General features: G+C 41.1%; 1 protein-coding gene across 6 annotated transcripts in view; it reads right to left on the bottom strand.

Moving 5' to 3' along the window:
* The window catches only part of tox2 (TOX high mobility group box family member 2), a 292,247-nt gene that overhangs the window by 172,268 nt on the left and 98,325 nt on the right, over positions 1-21,654 (bottom strand). For 5 of the 6 annotated variants that reach the window (XM_069884517.1, XM_069884518.1, XM_069884514.1 and 2 more), the window contains one exon: positions 11,602-11,711. The exons of the other annotated variant lie outside the window; for it this stretch is intronic. In XM_069884517.1, coding sequence (XP_069740618.1) covers positions 11,602-11,711 — 110 coding nt within the window. The remainder of the gene's footprint in view (positions 1-11,601; positions 11,712-21,654) is intronic. 6 annotated transcript variants of the gene reach the window in all.

Genomic DNA, 21,654 nt, shown 5'->3' on the forward strand with positions numbered 1-21,654 from the left:
AAGATTTAGAGTAGGTCACATACATACACACATTTTAAAACAGATCTTATTTGAAAGACTGAAGAATTCACATTGCAGGATCTCAAAGCACCTTTCACAAGAAGGTGTTAATTGAACTGATGTCAGAAAATGCTTGACCATTGTCTTGCTGGAGTCATGCTGTCTATCAATACCCTTTCTGCAAAGTGTTCACAGAAAGGTCAATTCTGGATTGTTTACCTAAGATAACAACTTGAGAAGAAGGACTCCTGTTGTTTGCTGGAGAAGGTGGGGGTTTTGCAAGACATGAGTCACATGCTCTCTTTGGAGTTTCAGTTGGAAAAGAGAGAGAGTTGAGTTAACAGCTCAGTCAGTCAGTCAGTGGGTGTGACACTGACAAGTAACTGAAAAGTGCAATCCAGGGAAAACTGTTTGAAACTGATGAAAGCAAGTTCCAGAGCATAGATGGCTGGAAATGCTATCTGTTTGATGTTCCTTTTGAAATAGAGGAAGGAATGGAACTCTGTGGTAGCTTGAAGAAAGAGGTTACCATCTAGAAGACTCTGATGGGGCAAGTTTCATCAGCGAGACCCTGAGGTGACTAGTGGTGGTACCTCAGTTGTGGAAATCCTGGAGCAACAAATATCTCTCTCTGAAAACCCTACAAGAACCTTCCTGAGTGGTAAACATGTACCTTTCAAGCACCAAGCCTGGTGAACTTTATACATGTTAAATTCTGTGCACAGTATGGCGATTGCCTGCAACCAGAGAGCTTGGAAGAAGGAGAAGTGAGATTGAACTGTGAACTAAAGAACTTTTCTTGAATTTACACACACATTACATACACGTGCACTTAGAATTAGAAGGGGGTAATTTGGGTTAGTATAGAGTATAGTATAAGAAAAGTTTGATTCTATTTTCATGTTTGAAGCTGATTAAAAATAACTTTTGTTTTGAAAGCCACTTGTCTTGCTGCTGGGTTTTGGGGTCCTTTGGGCTCGTAACACTACACAATATTCCATCTGTGACATCCTCACCCATTCAGAGTGTAATGGATTTATGTTAATTCTTAATTTAATGCTAAACTATATTTCATTTTTAAAAATGTCTTAAGCCACTTTCACAGTTGCATCCCACTAAATTGGCCGTTCATTGTCTTCGGATAGGAATGGGGTTTGGCTTTTCACACTTGACGACTCCTGAGACACAGAAAACTTTTACACTTGCAAGGAGCCATCCTGGGGGTTAGGATTGTTCTACCTTCTACCAGTGATGTGGTGACGCCTCGAGCGATGGTGGACCTGCCCTAAATCCTGATCAATATATTATGATCTGATATTTGAACAAAATTAATCATGCCTAATTATAACATAATTAAGCTTTATGTACAGCATGGTATGAGCTCATCAGCTTCTGTTGTGCTGACCAATATACACCTTTATAAGGGACTGTAGCAATAGTGGACAATTTTTAAACAGGATGGGAAAGTTTGTAGCACTTTAGCACTCAATTTATATAGCATGGGAAAGTTTGTAGCGCTATAGCACACAATTTATATAGCATGGGAAAGTTGGTAGCACTATCGAGTTCAATTTATAAATTCCATGGGGAAAAAACAATGGAGGACCTGGCCTCCCAGAATTCCAGGCAGCAGAGAAAGGGCAGTATGACCAACTGCAGTAACAAGAGCATTTATGGGGGGGGAGGGGTGGGTTCTCTGCCACCTGGCATTCTGGGAAGTGAGGTCCGCCATTGCTTTTTCCCACAGTCTTTATAAATTGTGGGCTATAGCACTACCAACTTTCCCACACTGGTTATAAATGGACTGTTATTGCTATTTATTACTATTTATTTCCTCTCTCGTGACTTTCCCACGGAAAATTTTATAGCTTTGTTTTAATCTTTTCTTCCTTTATGTTCCTGCATTCACGCAAAAACTTGGGTAATTTCAATCTCATAATGCAATTACCTCTTTCATACTTTCCAGATTGCAACACTGGTGTCTATAGATGCCAGGGATTGTACTGGGGTTGAGGCCATCAATCCCAGGCATGAGATGATGTCATCTGATGCCAGCATTGAGCTGATTTTTCTTTCACACTTGGCACTTTAAAGGCTGATTGGTTGTTAATTCCTGGGATCATTTGCAAGTGTGAAAGGGGCTTTAGTAAATTATAGAGTTAAAATATTGTATTTGTATTCTTCGTAAGTTAGCTGTGGGTTGGTACAGGGTCACACACAGGTCATAGCACATTTATAGAGAAGTATTATTTTTAGAGAAGAATATTCATTCTCAGAGCCGAAGTGTCTTGCCCAGATAGAGTTAATAGATTTCAAGTGGGACGTAATGATTCAAGAACTGCTGAGGAAGCTATTTGTTTTTAATCGAAGTCACTTAAGCCTCTTGAACAGAGATGAGGTCAGAGGTTGTTACAGATATGGAATGGTTTTGAAAAGGGAACAGAATTTTGGTAGAAATAAAACTGATGGTCGTGTAGTTTCCACGAATTTGGACACCTTGGTGATGATGTAACTGTCACATGATTTGGAGAAATATATTACCGAATTCAGACATTTTGAGTTCAGTTTTGGAATAGTTCAGTTTGGAGTTCACAGAAATCAAAACCCTGTGACATACAGGGTTTGAAACCTTGTGAAAGACAGGGTTGAGTTACAGTAACCAGAATTGGTGCTGTTGTGTGTTACTCCTAGAAGAAGGGGAACACAGAATCTGTGGCTTTTGAATGAATTAAGACCACTTTGCTATCTCTTTGGAAAATAGGACAGAAATCTACTGGGTGTATTTTTGTTTTTGGCCACTTTGATTAACCCTTGTTTGGGTTTGTGAATTCATTGTGGAAGAAAATAGTCACATTTGCTGTCTTTGAGAAGAAGGCATATTCTTCATTTGGACAACCACATTGTGAGTAAAAGAGGCCTGAATATATAATGTTTAAAAGTGCTTTAGAATTATTTCTGACCTTCAACCAAGAATAAAATGATGCTGAATTTTTAAAGATTGAATTTTCAGAATAGGACTTTGAATGATCTCACAAATACACATTTACATTTTACTTAGTGGGGTTAAGTTTAGAGTGAAGTAAGCTTAGAGTTAAGGAAGGAATGTTAGGTTATTAATAGTTTAATAAAAACAATTATTTTGCATTTGCCATTGTTTGGTGAATTTTCCATTGCTGTTCCTGTGTTAGTGCTAACAAAAACCTTTTAGTCCCAAACATAATTAAGAGGGTTGTTAGTGCGTAACAAGAGTCATAAACTTGTACAGTACAGAAAGGGGCCCTTTGGCCCACTGTGACCTTATTGACCCATTGCCTATTTGCACACATCCCATTTGCCTGTATCAGAACTGTATCCTCTATGCCTTGCCCATTCAAGCGTTTGTTTCCTTTGAAGTCACAAGCAAAGTGGAATAAAGAACCCCTTTCTGGCGGACTGCCGGAGACTAGCAGGATGTCTCACAGAGGTCAGTGTTGGGTCCACTACTTTTCTTGTGGTATGTAAATAATTTCGATGACGGAATCGATGGCTTTGTATAGAATTGATGGCTTTGTGTCCAAGCTTGTGGATGCAGAGATAGATGGTGGAGCAGGTAGTGTTGCGGAAGCAAAGAGTCTTCAGAGGGACTTGGATAGGTTGGGAGAATGTTCAAAGAGTGGCAGGTGGAATACAGCATAGTGAAGTGTTTGGTTATGTATTTTGGTAGAAAGAATAACGAAGTAGATTATTTTCTAAATGGGGAGAAAGTTCAGAAAGTGGGAGTCCATATCTAAGGTAGGATGTGCTGACATTGGAGAGGCTCCAGAGCAGGTTTACATGGTTTATCATGGAAATGAGGAGCATTTGATGGCTCTAGCCCTATATTTGCTTAAGTTTAGAAGAATAAGGGTAGTGTCATCAAAACCTACCGAATATTGAAAAGGCTGCATAGAGTGGATGTGGAGGAGATGTTTCCTTAGTGGGAGAGTCTAGGACCAGAGGGCACAGCCTCAGAATAAAATGAGAACCCTTGAGAACAGAGATGAGAAGTTTCTTTAGCCAGAGGGTGATGAATCTGTGGAATTGTTGACACAGGTAGCTGAGAAGGCCTTCACTGGGTAGATTTAAAGCAGAGGTTGATAGGCTCTTCATCAGTAAGGGTGTCAAAGATTCTGGGTGCATGGCAGGAGAATGGGGGTTGATTGGAAAAAACACATCAGCCATAATCTGAATGGTAAAGGAGACTTGATGGGCCAAATGGCCTAATTCTGCTCCTGCATCTTCTAGTCTAGTATTGCATAGTCCACATGCCTGCACTGAACATGATAGCCAAGTTAAATGAAAACTTTGCTGCTTTCACTTGCTAGATATAAATGCAAGATGTGTATCTTGATCAGTCAAACCAGGTCAGGACTTACACAACAAAAGGTTGGCCCCAGGAGAGTGTTGTTGATCAAAGACCATGGGATGCAGGTGCAAAGTTCCATCCAAATGATGGCACAGGATGGTGAAGAAAGTGTTTGGCTCACTTGCCTTTATTAGTGAGGACACTGAGTATAGGAGTTGGGATTTCATGTTTCAGCTGTACAAACAGCTGTAAGGCCATATATGGAAGACTGTGAGTAGCTCTGGTCATCTTGCTATGGAAACATTGACATTGAAAGGAAGGCTTAAGTTCCAGTGAGGGCTTGACTGGAGAAGCCGAATCGGCTGGGATATTTTCCTGCAGAGGAAGAAATTTAAAAGGCAAGTGTTTTCACACAGAAGCTAGTGCATTACATAAAATGAGTTGCCAGAGGAAGTGGTAGACATAGGAACAATTATGACATTTAAAGTTGTAAAAAAGTTGAGAAGGATATGGTCCAAATGCAGGCAAATGACCAGCTCTGATAAACAACCTGGCTGGCGTGAATGAGTTTGGCCCAAGGTGACTATTTGCTGAGGAATCTTGCCAAGTAATTATATCCCACTATTGTTAACATTTGATGAATAATTCAGTCTAATTATTTATCATAACCACATTAGCATCACCTATTCTTTAAACACAGAAATTCAGAACCTGAAATAAACAAAGGATATTTATTTAAAAACTACTTTACATGTTTATTAACCCTGTTTCTTTCACTTCACAGGTGCTGCCTGACATGCTGAGTATTTCAAACAATCTGTTTCCAGTTCTGTGTCATGATTACCTTTAAAAGATGATTATAATAATGTAGACCCTGTGTTACAGCCGGAGGAATGACATTTTCACCATGCAGATGCAACTTCTTTCCATTCTCACCAGAGGAGAGGAAGCCCTCACCAAAGTTTCCAATTCTGAATTGTATCAATATATGGAACCACAAATGTCTAATACTACAACCACAAATGTGCAAATGCAGGAAGTCAATGGGAAGTTTAGATTCAACTATTTTATTTAGAAAATTAAATCAAGGACTTGAATGTCCATAGTATTTTTCACATCCTTAGGATGTCACAGTCAACAAACTACCTGAAGAGCATTAGTAAAAGATGAAAGTCTGCACAGACCACAGTTGAAGTAAAAATACAATGTTGGAGAAACTCAGCAGGTCAAACAGTGTATATTATATAGTGAAAATAAAGATACATAACCAGCGTTGGTCATGTACCTCTATCTTGGGCACCTGCCAACATTTTGCTCGTACCTTGAAGAAGGGCTCAAGCCAAAAACATTGGTTACTTATCAATGGTATGTAAAGTACACTGTTTGACCCGCTGAGTTTCTCCAGCATTTTGTTTTTACTTAGAGATCAATGTCATCATTTTGTAGCCAGCCCTTGAACAACAATGAGATAAATTGACATAAATACCTGCAGAGGAAGAGGAGGAAATGGTCACATTGTCAGTCATCCTGCACTGTGGAGCAGTGAGATATAAATATGGATGAAAAGCAACTGTGGCATTCTTTGTCTAAAGGTAAACCAGACCCTTGGCATTGTATGTGGCTTGGAATTGAACTTTGGACCACATATCCATCATAAGATTGCCCATTTTCACCTCTATAACACTGAACCATAGAACCACTGAATACTACAGCACTAAAACAGGCCCTGCTGCCCATCTAGTCTGCACCTTGTCCCACTGATCTTCACCTGGACCATATCCCTCCATACCACCCATCCCCCGTCCCAAATGTACCTGTCCAAATTTTTCTTCAACGTCAAATTTGAGCCTGCCTTTACCATTTCAGTTGGCAGCTCGTTCCACACTCCCACCAGTCTTTGTGTGAAACATGCTTGAATCTACCTGCCTTACATCTACTAGTTGCACCAGTCAACGACATTTCAAGATTCCTTTATTGTCATGCAATCATACAAAACATGTAATATTACACAAAATTGCCTTCTGTGTGGCATAAGGCAGATGGAGTCACCATTAGAGTCGCCCAGTGCCCATTACAATAAGAGAGAAAGAGAAGCAAAAGAGAGTCTCTGGCTTTGCCTCCAATGCTCCCGCAGCCTCTGCAGCCGCACAGACTCCTGTTTGATTCATCAGTAATCCAAGCTCCAGATCCAAACCTCTGACGTGATCAGGAAGCCCTCAGTACCCAAGGCCCTTCGGGGGCCCTGCTTGCCCTCAGCACCCACTCGAATTCCAGCTCTGATACCTGGCTCCAGCCTGAAAGTCGCCCGCAGACTATGTGGGTCCCTCAGCAGCTGAGCCCTTTGCTGCTCTGCCATATGGCCACTGGGTTGTCTCCTCTGCTTCTCCTTCTCCACGGGGTTGTTCTCCCCATTTCTGGTGACAGAAGTGTTCACTGGAGTTTGAAACCCTTCGTGGCCGCTGCTAAGCACAGGTGACATCATCTTGGGTCCAGATCCCGCAGTTGCAGGGTAATAATACCGTCATCTCCTCTACCAGGCTGTTAAAAGCCTGCACAGAACTGATGCTATTAGGGCCATGCAGTTGAACCCTTTGGAGCAGTACTGTGCTTCTGCTCTTCATCCTCCCAGGTTTGCACCAGCGGCAGCACCGCTATTTTGCAGAGTAAGTGCAGGGAGTTCACAAACGTCATAATTGGTCATGTGATCTCATACACGTTCATAATATAGGTGAACTTTAACTTCCACTGAACTTGTTGGCCACATTGAAGGATGAAAAGTAGTTTGTGAGTGTTTTGTTTAAAATCACAATGACAGCTTGACTTCATTGGTGTCTGTTCATTCTCTGCTCAAGTATGTGTAACACAGGCGGAACATTGGACTACAGTCTCCATGGAGACTACAACATGGAGGGAGAAACTGTCACCAGAGGCAATTATTGTGAATAAAGATTACTGTAAACCAGACTGGGCTGCCACTACACACAGTTATTGAACTTGGCCATAGATACAGGCACTGCTTTGGAATCACCACATACAATTTATTGTTCCAATTCACTGATGGGATGATTCCAGGAAGGAAAGGGTTATCATATGAAGAACATATGACAGCTTTTGGCCTCTACTCATTGGAATTTAGGAGAATGAGGGAGGGGGGGGGTGGGATCTCATTGAAACATTTCAAATGTTGAAAAGCATGAATAGAATAAATTTAGAAAGGTTGTTTCCCATCGTGGGAGAGTCTAGAAGTAGAGGGCACAACTTCAGGATTGAAGATTGTCCGCCTAGAACAGAGATACAGGGGAATTTCTTTAGCCAGAATCTGTGGAATTTGTTGTGGAGGCCAGGTCATTGGGTGTATTTAAGGAAGAGATTGATAGGTTCTTGATGAGCCAGGGCATTAAAGGTTATGGAGAGAAGGCTGGGCAGTGGAACTGAGTGGGGAAAATGGATCAGCTCATGATTAAATGGTGGGACAGACTCGATGGGCTGAATAGCCTATTTCTGCTCCTATGTCTTATGGTTTTATCATTCTGGCAAGGTTAACATGCCCAGTAAGTGGTTTGTAATCAGATAGTCAATGAAGTAGGAATAGAGCCAATAAAATGTTCAAACCATAAATGGTTCAGTCAATAACCTAATTTTGTGTTCCTTTGATCATGTTATTTGTGTCTATTCTATGTCTTCTTTGAATCACCAATCCTTTAGACTTTTGTCATCACTCCAAACATCACAAGGTTGCTGATGGTAGGACACTGTTGCTATGACAATATCTTGGGTCATTTCAGACTGTTACAAATTAGATGCACCCACTTCAAATGAGGATCCTTGTGTTCCTTTTCCCAAATGAATATTCTATCTTGGATTATTGCCAAAGCAGTTCAACAAGTGACCTTTTTTCCCCAGTTAACTGTTGATAATAATAAAACTTAAAAATTATGTTGCCGCATCTTATAATATGGTTTCCTTCTCTCAGCCTTCACTTCCTGCTAAATAGTGTTGTTGGGCTTGTATTTAATGTGCAAATGAGATAGACAACAGACTCGCCAAGGCAAATAGCGCCTTTGGAAGACTACACAAAAGAGTCTGGAAAAACAACCAACTGAAAAACCTCACAAAGATAAGCGTATACAGAGCCGTTGTCATACCCACACTCCTGTTCGGCTCCGAATCATGGGTCCTCTACCGGCACCACCTACGGCTCCTAGAACGCTTCCACCAGCGTTGTCTCCGCTCCATCCTCAACATCCATTGGAGCGCTCACACCCCTAACGTCGAGGTACTCGAGATGGCAGAGGTCGACAGCATCGAGTCCACGCTGCTGAAGATCCAGCTGCGCTGGATGGGTCACGTCTCCAGAATGGAGGACCATCGCCTTCCCAAGATCGTATTATATGGCGAGCTCTCCACTGGCCACCGTGACAGAGGTGCACCAAAGAAAAGGTACAAGGACTGCCTAAAGAAATCTCTTGGTGCCTGCCACATTGACCACCGCCAGTGGGCTGATAACGCCTCAAACCGTGCATCTTGGCGCCTCACAGTTTGGCGGGCAGCAGCCTCCTTTGAAGAAGACCGCAGAGCCCACCTCACTGACAAAAGGCAAAGGAGGAAAAACCCAACACCCAACCCCAACCAACCAATTTTCCCTTGCAACCGCTGCAATCGTGTCTGCCTGTCCCGCATCGGACTGGTCAGCCACAAACGAGCCTGCAGCTGACGTGGACTTTTTACCCCCTCCATAAATCTTCGTCCGCGAAGCCAAGCCAAAGAAAGAAAGAAATGCTGAAGATACAAAGTGACCCTATTTGATAAGATCAGAGTTTTTTGTAATCATGTGGTGAATTCAAATGATCAATGTCCTGGTAACCCCTAGTCACTACAACAGGACACAGAATATGGAGCACTGATTCTGGGAGCCTCCACTAGATAATGTAGCTGCTTCCAGAGGAACAGAACACATGAGAAACTTTGTATGGTTCCCTTGACATGCCTAACGTGCACAGTGGGTTTTACAATTTGTTTACAACCAAGCTTTCCACAGAAAGGTTCTACAAACACCAAAGCAGCAGTGATCGGTCAGGTATTGTGACCATTTGTAGGAGGGAGTGGGTACCAGAGGCACGCAGAGTAAAATCCCTGCTGCCTGTTAGGTCTGCTTTGTTCATGAATGAGTGAGACAAACACCAGGCTGAGTCGAAATCAGGGTTCTTTGTTCTTTATTACCGGATTGTAACACTTGCGACCAACCAGGTTAGTCGGAGAATGCATTCTGCCGTTATCAGCAAAATGGTGATTTTTTATACCCTTGGATATGTGCTTAGAACATCATCATATCATTACTTGTCCAATGACTAAAACTGTTGCTATCCTTTCCCTGCTAGCTTCCTGCCTCTCAATCCATCAATGTCTCTCTTATCTTGTAAGTACAAGGATGCATTCACATCTTGTTACTGCCCCGTACATTCCCATCTCATGATGTTTTACCTAACAGGAGTACAAGGACACCTCCCCTTCTTGTTACAGCCTTGTACAGGGTAACTCCCTACACATTCCCATCTCATGATGTTTTACCTTACATGCCACATGCCCTTACACATTGCCTGGAAAGTGCAGATGGACTCTCAGTTTCCTCAGAGCAGCATTCCTTTGAAGCATTAATCTAGATCAGCCATTGTCAATGGGTTTCACAGCACATTTAAGTAACAGCCTTGATTTTTTTCATCTCACGTGACATAAATATTTTTTGTGTGTTTTATGTAGTTGGTAGGAGAGAATTATGGAAGAAACCAAAACTTTACTGCTTCACAGTGCAGGGGGCCCATAGCTTTGAGCAGAGTCCTGGTTGGGGGGTGGGGGGCACAGCTGGAAAAAGGTTGAGAATGGCTGGTCTAACCTATAGTCTCAATTCTCTGGAGTGCAGTTAAATTCCAGAAGTTCTTGACTCAGAAGCAAGATAGAATTACTAAGTCGCATACAACTTCTCTGACACAGGGGAGCTGACTAATAAATGCTCAGAAAAAAAATCACAAGTGTATAATGAACACATGGATTCCTTCAAACAAATTATTATGTGGTTTCTGACTTATTAGATCTGATCAGAACACAAGTAAAAACTGAAGCTGATGGAAAGCCAAACCTAAAAACAAGGAAATACTCAGCTGAACAGCTATATTTGTCAGAATTCATGATGAAACAACATTGACTCAAAATGTTAATCCTGCTTCTCTCTGCACAGATGCTGCCTGACGTATTGAGAATTTCCAGCATCCACTGCTATTCATTGTGTGGGTGAGAATTGAAACAGATGCATGGACCACAAGGACAGCATCAGTGGTGGATGGCTCATCCCAAACGCTCAAGAGCTCCTGTTTTTTTTTTGAGCTGTGGTGAATGATTTATTCTGTTCACAACTATTATTTTCCCTTGGTTTTCACCTTTCATACCATCTTACACCATATCTGACCATTCCAGCTGGATCCCATCTCACCTCAATCATTTCTGATTTCCACAGGGACCACAACCTTCATGACTTCCTAGTCCGCATCCCTTGCCCCTCCTCATCCCAGACATTTTCCTCATAATTGTTGAACATTCAAAACCTGTCCCTTTACCTCCTCACTCACTGCTATCCAGGGACTTTAATAGCCCTTCCAGGTGAGATAGAAGTTCATTGACACCTTTTCCAACCTGATCAACTTCATTTGGTGCTCACAATGTGGTCTCCTACATTGTTTGCAGTGCACCAATGCACCTGTCCACAATGGTCAATTGAGCTTTCAAGTGCACGTCATTTACACTTTCCCTCCCACTCCCACAACAATCTGTTTTCAGTATTCTCCATTGCTATGGAGAGGCCAACCAAAATTTACAAGAAAAACACCTCAAATTCTGCTTACAGGCCAATGGCATAAATATTATTCCAATTTTAGATAACTTACTCTCAAACACACCCACCTGTTCACAGGTATCCCACTCTCTTGGTGTCCTCCTCCTCCTCCTACACCCAGTGTTCTCCTCCCAAGGGAAGGAGAACCCACTCCCCAGTGTTCTCCTCCTACACACACACACACACACACACACACAGGTAAACCACCACTTTCTATACATGACCTCTTTGTTAACCTCTCCCTTGCCCCTTCCGCATCTGATTCCACCTGCCCATCATTTGTCCCTCATCTAGTTCCACTGTATTACACCCCCCCTCCCCATCACCATTTACTGCTATATATACCTTTCCTCTTCCATCTGAAGCAGGGTATCAACCCAGAACATTAACTTACATCTTTTGCCTCCACAGGTGAGTTCTTCCAGTCTTCTGTGTTTTGCTCCAGATTCCAGGATCTGCAGTCTCCTTTACCTCTCTGTTCATAGTGGCTGGGTTTCAGTTGCTCTGACACAGAATAAGTAATAAAACCAATAAGGGTCTGGACTCAAACCTGGGTCAATACTTGGTTACTGGTTGGCAATTGTGCTCCAACAAGAACCAGAGGAAAGTCTGGGACTCAGCTGTCACAGGGTTCTGCACTTCCCACTGAAGACAACTCTGAGCAAAATGGCACTGTCAGGCTGCCTTTACACTTATTTGGATCTCTTGAAAACTGTTTCTCGCACTCAGCTTTGGGAGATAATTGACCAAAGGGGTGAATAACAAAGTGAGGTTATGTAGATGGTGCCCTAAACCCAATCCCAGTTCATTCTGTTCCGATGAAAGATCTTGCGTTGAAGCGTGATCGTTCTCTCTCCACAGATGCTGTGTTGCCAGCATTCTGTATTTAGTTCAATATTCCAGTATCTGCAGTTTTTTTTAAAATTTGCTTTCCCAGCTAAATCATTCTACCCCTGCCCCTGCCCCTGCCAACTGCCTCTCCAGCCATTCTGAAGAACATTGAAAATGCATTTGAAACTAATGTATGAAGCTTTTTAAACCAAATAGCTAAATTGAAGACAACACTACAGTAATTTCAAACAATGCAGGTGCTACAAGTACAACCTATAGTCTTGCCAGACCTCACCAAGTGTATGGCTGGCTCACAACAAACACTTCTGGCTTGCAAAGGTACAAATTGCTGACAATTTCAGGCCTTTAATAACCACATCTATGGACTGGAAATCTAAATCTTAGCTCCTCTTTTATCTGAAGCATGTCCAGGTGCTGGTGAACTCGGCCAGAGAAAACATTAATGTTGCTATGGTTTCCAATGAAGCATTTTCTTGTTCCCAATAAAATGGGTTTCCATGGAGCGAGCTTGCTCAGGTTGAAAATGAGGCTGAACTCTGCTGTTACCAAGAGTAAAATTTATGTGCACAGAGAATCCCTTCAGGGGAACAGCTGCTGTTACCACTTTGTAAAACAACATCTTCAACATGAAGCCAATGTTAGTTCAAGGCAGAAAAACAATATTGGTAAATGTCAAAGAGGTTCCTTTTTGAATTGTATTCACAGTTCTACTTGTCTTTGATCAGAGAAGCAACAAACAACAAAAAACTGAGGTATTTTTTAAATTACTTTCCGCAACGTTTCAGACAATTACACAATCATTTTTGGTCAGAAAGGATTTAAAATCAGACATTGGAAACAAACATAGTGGGTGCTGTCTTTTGCTGCAGTCCGTCCCACAGCTGTTTGCTCTCTTGTGGGGGTATTGCTACCCGCAGTTGGCTGTTTTGGTATATCTGTAGAAGCACTAAATCTGCCTTGGTGAAATGGCCAGATTGACTTTCTGCATAGCCTTCACCTTCACTCTTACTCCCACTCCACTTGCAAACCAAGCCCCATGCTTTCATCCCCACTCACCCAGCAATGCAACCCTCCACCTTTGCTTAAGTGTCTAGAGGAGGAGAAAATATTCTGCTGCCCTGTTGATAATTATGAAACTTGCAGTACCATGGCAGATCTGTTTAAACTATGGCATGAAACATTCTAGATTTCCACTTCTGTTTTTTATTCCCACCAAATTGGTTATTGAAGGGTTTACGCACACGTGAAATTGACTATGCTCAATTTTCTTGGGCCATTTTGTTAATATAACTCTTGATGTGTATTTGAACTGAATTGCAAGGCAGACCTGTTAAAGGAGGCTGCCTGTGGTGCGCTGTTGGCCAGAATCAGACACACACAAATTAAAGACTGTACAACAGGCTTTAATCCACAAAGACTTCCATAGAGCCAGGCTGGCTGCAGCTGCAGCAACTCTGAGTGAGGCCTCGGGAGGCCGGCGCAGGCTTATATCCCGGAGGGTGATTGACACCCGACCAGGTGGGGCTTGATCCATTCAGGCCGACTGATTGACAGTCGGCCAGGTGTTGTCCTGTCCCCTTACACACCTGCAGGTACAGAGGTTGTCCCCTGCAGTGGGTCAGCAGGACACTCCTGCAGGTACAGAGATTGGAGTACTACCACAGTGCCAATGCTGGAAAACTGGAGCAACACACAAAATGTTGGAGGAACTCAGCAGGTCAGGCAGCATCTGTGGACAGGCAGCATTTTAGGCTGAAACCCCTCACTGGAAATATTTAAAAGGAAGAATCCCAAATAAAAATGGGGGGCATGACATGGAAGGTGTTAGTGAATACAGTTAAGAGGGAGAAATGGGAACTACATGAGAAACTAAGAGGTGAAAGAAAGAGGTGAAAAAGGTGAAGGAAGATGCACCCTGACAGGAGGACAGTAGGTCATGGAACAAAGGAAGTGGGTGATGGGTGGAGGAAGGAAATTGAGGGTGCAGAGGTGGAGAAGGCAGGAGAAGGAAAAGAGAATGAAAGAGGGGCCAGAGAGAAAAAGGGAAAGCAAGGGGAGGGGTTAATAAAACAAGGGGAGAGGTTGATGGAAATTGGAGGTCGATGTTAATACCATCTCATTGGAGACTACTAAAACAGAATATAAAGTGTTGTTCTTCCAATTTGCATAGGCCTCAACTTGGCAGTTTAGTAGTAAAAAGAAAATGCTGGAGAAACTCTGCAGATAAAACAGTGTTCTTTATATAGCAAAGAAAAAGTTACATAACCAAGTTTTTGGGCTTGAACCCTTCATCAAGATATGGAAGAATGTCAGGAGGTGGCATTTATTGTTGGCAATATAGTTGGCCATCGTCAGACATGTCAGTGTGGGAAAGGGAGGTGGAATTAAAGTGGTTGGCTACTGAGAGATCCTGGATGTTACAGTGGACAGAGTGATGGGTTTCCACAAAGTGATTCCCCAATCTGCATCCAATCTCCTCAATGCACAGGGTGGCTGTATTGGGAGCACAAGGAGTAGTAAATGACCCCAACAGATCCGCAGGTGAACTGTTGCTGTTGTCTTACTCTCCGCTAATGTTAAGATCAGTGTGGCTCCTTCCCAATCCCCACCCTCCTCTCCTCCTCACACAATTAGTTTTTCTTGCATAACCTGCCCCCTGCTGAATTCAGCAAAACTATGTGTCTGTCCAAATCCGGAATGAAGCAGAGCAGATAAACTTGGATGCTTTTCATTTATTGGGGGCATGACTTGTTGCTGGCAAAACCAGCATTTATTGCCCATCCTTTTTGGACCTTGAACCGTTGCCATTCCCATGGTGCCATTGGGAAAAGAGTTCTCGGATGTAGACTCAGTGATGATGAAGGACTGGTAATACAATCCTGTCGGATGGTGTATGACTTGGGTAGTGATCCTTTGTGACTGCTGCCCTTGTGCTTCTTGATGGCAGAGAAGTTATCTGTAAGAGTAGCTTTGGCATATTGGTAGATAGCAGACAATGTGATGATGTGGACTTCTAAGCTAATGGCTGAGGTACTTTTTTCTTGGTTGTGTGGTTTCTTGAGTATTATTGGAGTTTCATTCATCCAGGAAAGTAATGAATTATACTCATGCCTTGTAGATGGTAGAAAGCTTGGGTGCCAGAATGTGAGTCTATTACCACAGAATACCCCAGCTCCCACCTTAATATAGAACATTGAACAATACAGCAAAGCAACAGGCACTTTGACCCAGCTTGTCTGTGTTAACCATGATGTCAAATTAAATTAATTCCGTATGACTCCACATGATCCATATGCCTGAAAGCCTCTTAATGCTACTATCATGTTTGCTTCCTGTTGCCTTTTCTGTATCCAGTGCTCTCAGCTGCTTCTTGCTATCATGTGCTTTTCAAAATTAAACAGTTATGCCATTTCAAACAACAGCCCACAGTCAATGATTATAAACTTTAAATCCTTTTTTCAATTGCTAAGACATAATTAAAGTCCTGTAACCAGTTAGAGACTGAATCTGTTCAAGTTCAAATTTAAATTTATTGTCAGAGTGCATTCATGACATTACATACAACTCTAAGATTCTTTTTCCTCTGGACCAGGCAACATTTCTATTTAATAGTAAAATAAACTGTACACAAGAAAAGTACTCAAGAAAAAGATACCTTTTCACAAGAGAGAAATCTAAACAAAGAAAGTAATTTAAACAAACTGACTGTGAAAATAAAGAAAACAATATTCAGGAATAAATAATGTGTAAAATAAGAGTCCTTACATGAATTTCTGATTGAGACTATTGTTGAAGAATCTGATGGTGGAGAGGTAGCGGCTGTTCCTGAACCTGGTGATGTGAATCTTGAAACACCTATACCTCTTTCCTGATGGCAGCAGTGAGAATAGAGGATGTCCTGGGTGGTGTGGATCTTGATGATGGCTGAATTTGTTGCTGAGTTATTGAAATTCTACTGCATTAATGATAAGGTAAGTGAGGTTGTTTCCAAATCCCAGATTTCCTGAGGACTACCTGAAGTGTTTACATTTGCTTGTGCCTTCAAATCATCATCCGTTGGCTGGTGACATATCATGTAGCTCAACTTAACTGTATAAACTTTAAACAAAGGGCTCGCAGATCGGCTATCTTCAAGTTGCCACATAAAGCATAAATTCTTTCTCTGCTGCAGAGATTACAAGTTACACATTTCATTGAAAAGATTTCTCAAAAGTTAACATTTATCTTCCATACTTTTTCCCAATTAATCCTAATAGTACTGGTACCAAAGGGGTCCTTTGGAGGGATATATCATTTAATTTGTTAATTTTTAAATTTGGAGATACAGCACAGTAACAGACCGTTCTGACCTATGAACCCATGCCACCCAAAAACACCATGTGTTCAATTACCCTACTAATCCCACATGTCTTTGGAATGTGAGAGAAATTGGAGTGTCTGGAGAAAACCCATGTGGTCACGGGGAGTATGTACTATGACAGATTACTTTATATTTTATATTATATATAGATATGTTTTAAAGGAGATAAATTGTGGTTTTTTTATTGTAGGTCACAATCAAACACAAACACCTCACAGCATAGATCTCATTTAAAATGCCAGAGCTATGCTCAATCCAGACAGTCCAGGCTCCCAGTGCCTTTGTAAAGACAATGGAAACTGCTTTACTGAAGGACTTCACAAGTAGGTGTTAATTAGACATTCTGTGGAGTAATGGATTATTGTTTTGGAAAGCAACAGATGAATGGACTCAGAAGATTGGGTCCAGTGCCACAATCTGTCTGAATGCAGTTTGCTGTTCTAAGAAGGTCATGTGGTTTTGCAAACAGAAAGAGAGAGAGAGAGAGAGAGAGAGAGAGAGAGAGAGAGAGAGAGAGAGAGACTGCTGGTTTTCTGCAGAGGCTTTTGGAAGCTTGTTTAAAATCCCATTTTGAAGGTGGGTTGTGAGTTCTGAGTTCAGCTTGTTCAAAGCCCTTGTGGTCCATACAAGAGGAGATGGATGGGTGTATAATGTTTTGCCCGAGGTAAGGGAAACAGAAAAGGAATTCTGTGGTGATCTGAAAGAAAGAGGTTATTATGTGGAAAACCCCTGATGAGGTAAGTTTCTTTGGCAAGACACTGAGGAGGCTGATCGGAAAGAATCAAGTTTATGTGTGTCTAACGAGAAACAAATCACTCTCTGAGAACCAACAAGAACCTTCCTGAGCGGTAACCATTTAACTTTCAAGCACTAAAGCCTGGTGAAGATTCATAAATGTTAAATTCTGTGGACAGTATAACAATTGCCTGATATTGGTGAACTTGGAGGAGTGAGAAGTGAGATTGGTCTGTGAATCAAAGAACTTTCCTGAACATATACATATTACATACACGTGTGCTTAGAATGAGAAGGGGGTTAAGCTAAGTTAATTGTAATAAGTTAAAGTTTGATCCTGTGTTGATGTTTAAAAAAAATTAAAAGTAACTTTAGTTTAAGTCACCATTTGTCTTGGTGAATGTCTATTGCTGCTGGATTTTACAAACAGCCCAGTTTCAAACCCCAGTCACTAGCACTTTAATAGCATTGTGTTAACCACAACACTAACCGTGCCACCCATTGTACACTTGTTTGGGAATGTGGTAAAGCTTGTTTATCAAACTTCATTTGATCAAGACTATGCTAAAGACTCTGAGAATGAATTGTTGAAAACAGTCCATTTATAATCACTATAGGGAGGTATGTGAGTAAAGGATTAAAAGTAGAGATGCAGACAGAAGGCTGAATTATGCGTGACATCCTGTGGCAGATTTCTATCATGTGACGATGGACCAGAAAGGGCAGGCAGCAGGCATCTCAACACCACCCAACACACTGATGTGGAACTTATGGATTTAAAACTGAAACATAATTCAGCAGTTTTATTCCATCTCAGAAACATTAAAATCTCCCTGCATCAAATTGTGAATAGTCAACTACAATCCATCCCTTATTATCTTTTGTTAAAAAATACTGTCCATCTCAATTTAAAATAGAGTATTGGTCCAGCATCAACTGTGGTTTATGGGACTTGAATCTGTGTCTGAGTGATTTCCCAACTTCACCCATGAAAAATTTGTTCATCTTTAGATCCTACTCCTCATGCTAGTGTCCAAACACTCATAAATATGTTTGCTTTATCAACCTTACGAATTATTCTTAATATCTTAGAAACGTCAATTAAATTAAATCTTGAAACATTACAGGGAGTATTTGAATGAAATATATTTCATATATTTTGATATAATTTGCCATGGACAAACCAATATTCCACTCTCACCTCAAGCTGCAGAGATGAAAATATCAAATCATTCTCTTTTATTTTTGATTTCTAAAAAATTCTTAAAAAGAATCAAGCCTAAAAATATTTCATCAGTGAATTATGTCAACAAGTATCAGGATTGCAGAGGCATTACTGCAAAATCAGTGGAGTGTTAAATTCCCCAAATGTTGGATGCTACACAGATGGCAAATGTAGTGCCTTTCACCCTCTGGTAGAATACTCCTCATTGGATTGGGTATTTTGTGACAAATCAATGAACTGAATACACAGTTAGTGAGATGGTTAGCATAAGGCTATTACAGCGGGTTTGAATCTGCCACTATGTGTAGGGAGTTTGCATGGGATTCCTCTAGATGCTCTGATTTCCGCCCACCCTTCAAAATGTATGGGGTTTGTAGATTAATTGATGTTTTCAGGGGGCATGGACTTGTGGGCCTGTTACTGAGATTGGAGGCATTGTGGACAGTAAAGAAGGTTTTCAAAGCTTGCAAAAGGATCTGGACCAGCTGGAAAGATGGGATGAAAAATTGCAAATGGAATGTAATGCAGATAAGTGTGAGGTGTTGCATTTTAGAAGGATAAACCAAGAAAGGATGTACACGGTAAATGGTAGGGCACTGAGGAGTATGGTAGAATAGAAGGATCTGGGAATACACATTCATAATTCCCTGAACGTGGCGTTACAGATGGATAGGGTTGTAAAGAGAGCTTTTGGTATATTGGCCTTCATAAATCAAAGAATTGAGTACAGGAGTTGGGATGTTATATTAAAGTTGTATAAGACATTGGTGAGGCCAAATTTGGAGTATTGTGTGCAGTTTTAATTACCTAACCACAGGAAAGATATCTTAAAATAAGATTGAAAGAGTGCAGAGAAGATTTAAATTTTAAATTTAAGTTTAAATGTAGACATGCAACACAGTAACAGCCCATTTCAGCCCACAAGTCTGTGCTGCCCAATTTACACCCAATAAACTTACACCCCCAATACATTTCAAACAGTGGGAGGAAACTGGAGCCCCCAGGGAAAATCCACACAGATATGGAGAGATCATACAAACTCTTTACTGACGGTGCGGGATTCCTGGACCCAATCGGTGGCATGTAAAGGCGTTGTGCTAAACATAACTCCAACCGTGCCGACCCTAATTAGGATGTTGCCCAGACTTCAGGAAGTAAGTTACAGGGAAAGGTGATACACGTTAGGACATTATTCCCTGCAGCGTAGAAGAATGAGGAGAGATTTGATAGAGGTTTACAAAATTATGAGGGGATATAGACAAAGTAAATATAGATAGATTTTTTCCACTGAGAGTAAGTGAGATACAAACCAGGCACATCGGGTAGGAGTGAAAAGGGGAAAAGTTTAGGGGAACTTCTTGACACAGAGAGTGGTGGAAGTGTGGAACAAGCTGCCAGCTGAGATGGTGAATACAGGCGCAATTTTAACATTTAAGAAGAATTTGGACAGGTACATGGATGGGAGAGGTATGGAGGGTTATGGACTGAGTACAGGTCAGTGGGACTAGGCAAAAAAAAATGGTTCAGCCCAGACTAGAGGGCCGAAGGGGCCTGTTTCTGTTTTGTAGTTTTCTATCGTTACCCTGTAGTGTCCGCTATGGTAGCACTAAGGAATAAAGTGGTGCGAGGGTGAACCAGTAACTCACTATTATTTGAATTGCTCGGGCTGTGTGCAGGGGAGCATCCGCTTCTGGTGATGTGTGCGCTGGCTTCCGGAAGTGACGTCAGTGCGTTGCAGCATCATTCCCTGCCCAGCAGTGCACAACCCGGAAGCAGGGAGTTCCCCTGGGCAACAAATGGCGTCAACCGTGGGCTTCTCCTCAGGAGTGAAGGGGACCCACGCCATTTTGAGTCGAATGACTGGGGCAGCGATATAACTGTGTGTTCGCTCAGTCTGCTACAACCTGTATGTCTAAATTTTAAAAGATCATAAAGATTTGCATCACTTGTCCTCTCACTGCTGCCTTTAGGTAGAAGGAGGTGGCTGAAATCCAATGCATCTGGGTTCAAGAATAGTTTCCTTCCATCAGACATCAGGCTCTTGAACTCCCTCTCGTTAAGTTTACCATAACACTACTTCAAGATTTCCAAAGATCTGTCTGTATTCTGACTCAACACATGTTTTTGAATATTTTATTTAATACTTCATACATGTAGTAACTACAATTATTATAATATAGAAATATAAAAATACACAAATTGATTACATACAGGATGGTCTTCAATCCATTCCAAATTCCCTCCCTCCCAGTAGTAAAAAATAAAGTATATGAAAAAAAGATATAAAAAGAAAATGAATAACAAAGAATCTTGGATTGCAGAGACTCATCAGTTCTAACAATAGCTTATAGAGGAGGATTCTGCAGAATCAGAGGGGTAGAAGGAATATCACTATAAATTTAATCCTATTACAGGTGCCAAATTTGTAAAAACATAGAATATTTATTTCTTAAACTATAAGTATTTTTTTTCCAAAGGAATAAAACTTTGAATTTCACCATGCCACCTTGGCAATGTTAAAGATCTTTTTGATTTCCAAGAAATTGCAATACATTTCCTTGCAATTGCTAATGCTAATTTTAAAAAAAATTCAATTGATAAATTGACAATTTCAATTTAGGAGCTGTACTTTCAATATTTCCTCATAAAAACATATCAGGATTTAACGGAAAGACAGCCTCTGTAACTTGTTGTAAAAAATGACTTAGAGACACCCAAAAGGGTCTCACATTTGAACAAGACCACATTGAATGCATGAAAGATCCTACATCCTCACCACATCTAAAAGATTGATCTGATAAATCTGATTTGACTATTCACCTTCTGTGGTGTAAGATATAACTGATGTAAAAATTATATTGAACTAATCTGTACCTTACATTAATAGTATTAGTCATAGAATCTCTACATAGATTTTCCCAAATTTGTTGATTTATCATAAGTCTGTTTCCCATCTCTGCTTGGATCTCAACACATTTTTTTGCACCACAATTTATTTCTAATTGTAAATTTTTTTCTTCTTCCTTGTATGTTGGTTTCTTACTCTCTCTTCTTTTCCATAGCAAGAGCAAATAAGCCTTTTGTTGCATCTGGTCAGTCTATTTATGCATATGGCAATAAAGTTCATTCATTCAAATAAAGAAAACGTATTCACAATTATATTTCCAATGGTCCATGGCCCTTCAATTGCATGTGAAAGGGAAAGCTATGAAATAGTCTCCTAGTGGCAATGGGTTTCTAAAATTATTTTTATTCTGAAACCTTGTGTAGAAGCC

The sequence above is a fragment of the Narcine bancroftii genome, chromosome 6 (genome assembly GCF_036971445.1).
Source record: "Narcine bancroftii isolate sNarBan1 chromosome 6, sNarBan1.hap1, whole genome shotgun sequence".
In the NCBI taxonomy this organism is placed as follows: domain Eukaryota; kingdom Metazoa; phylum Chordata; class Chondrichthyes; order Torpediniformes; family Narcinidae; genus Narcine; species Narcine bancroftii.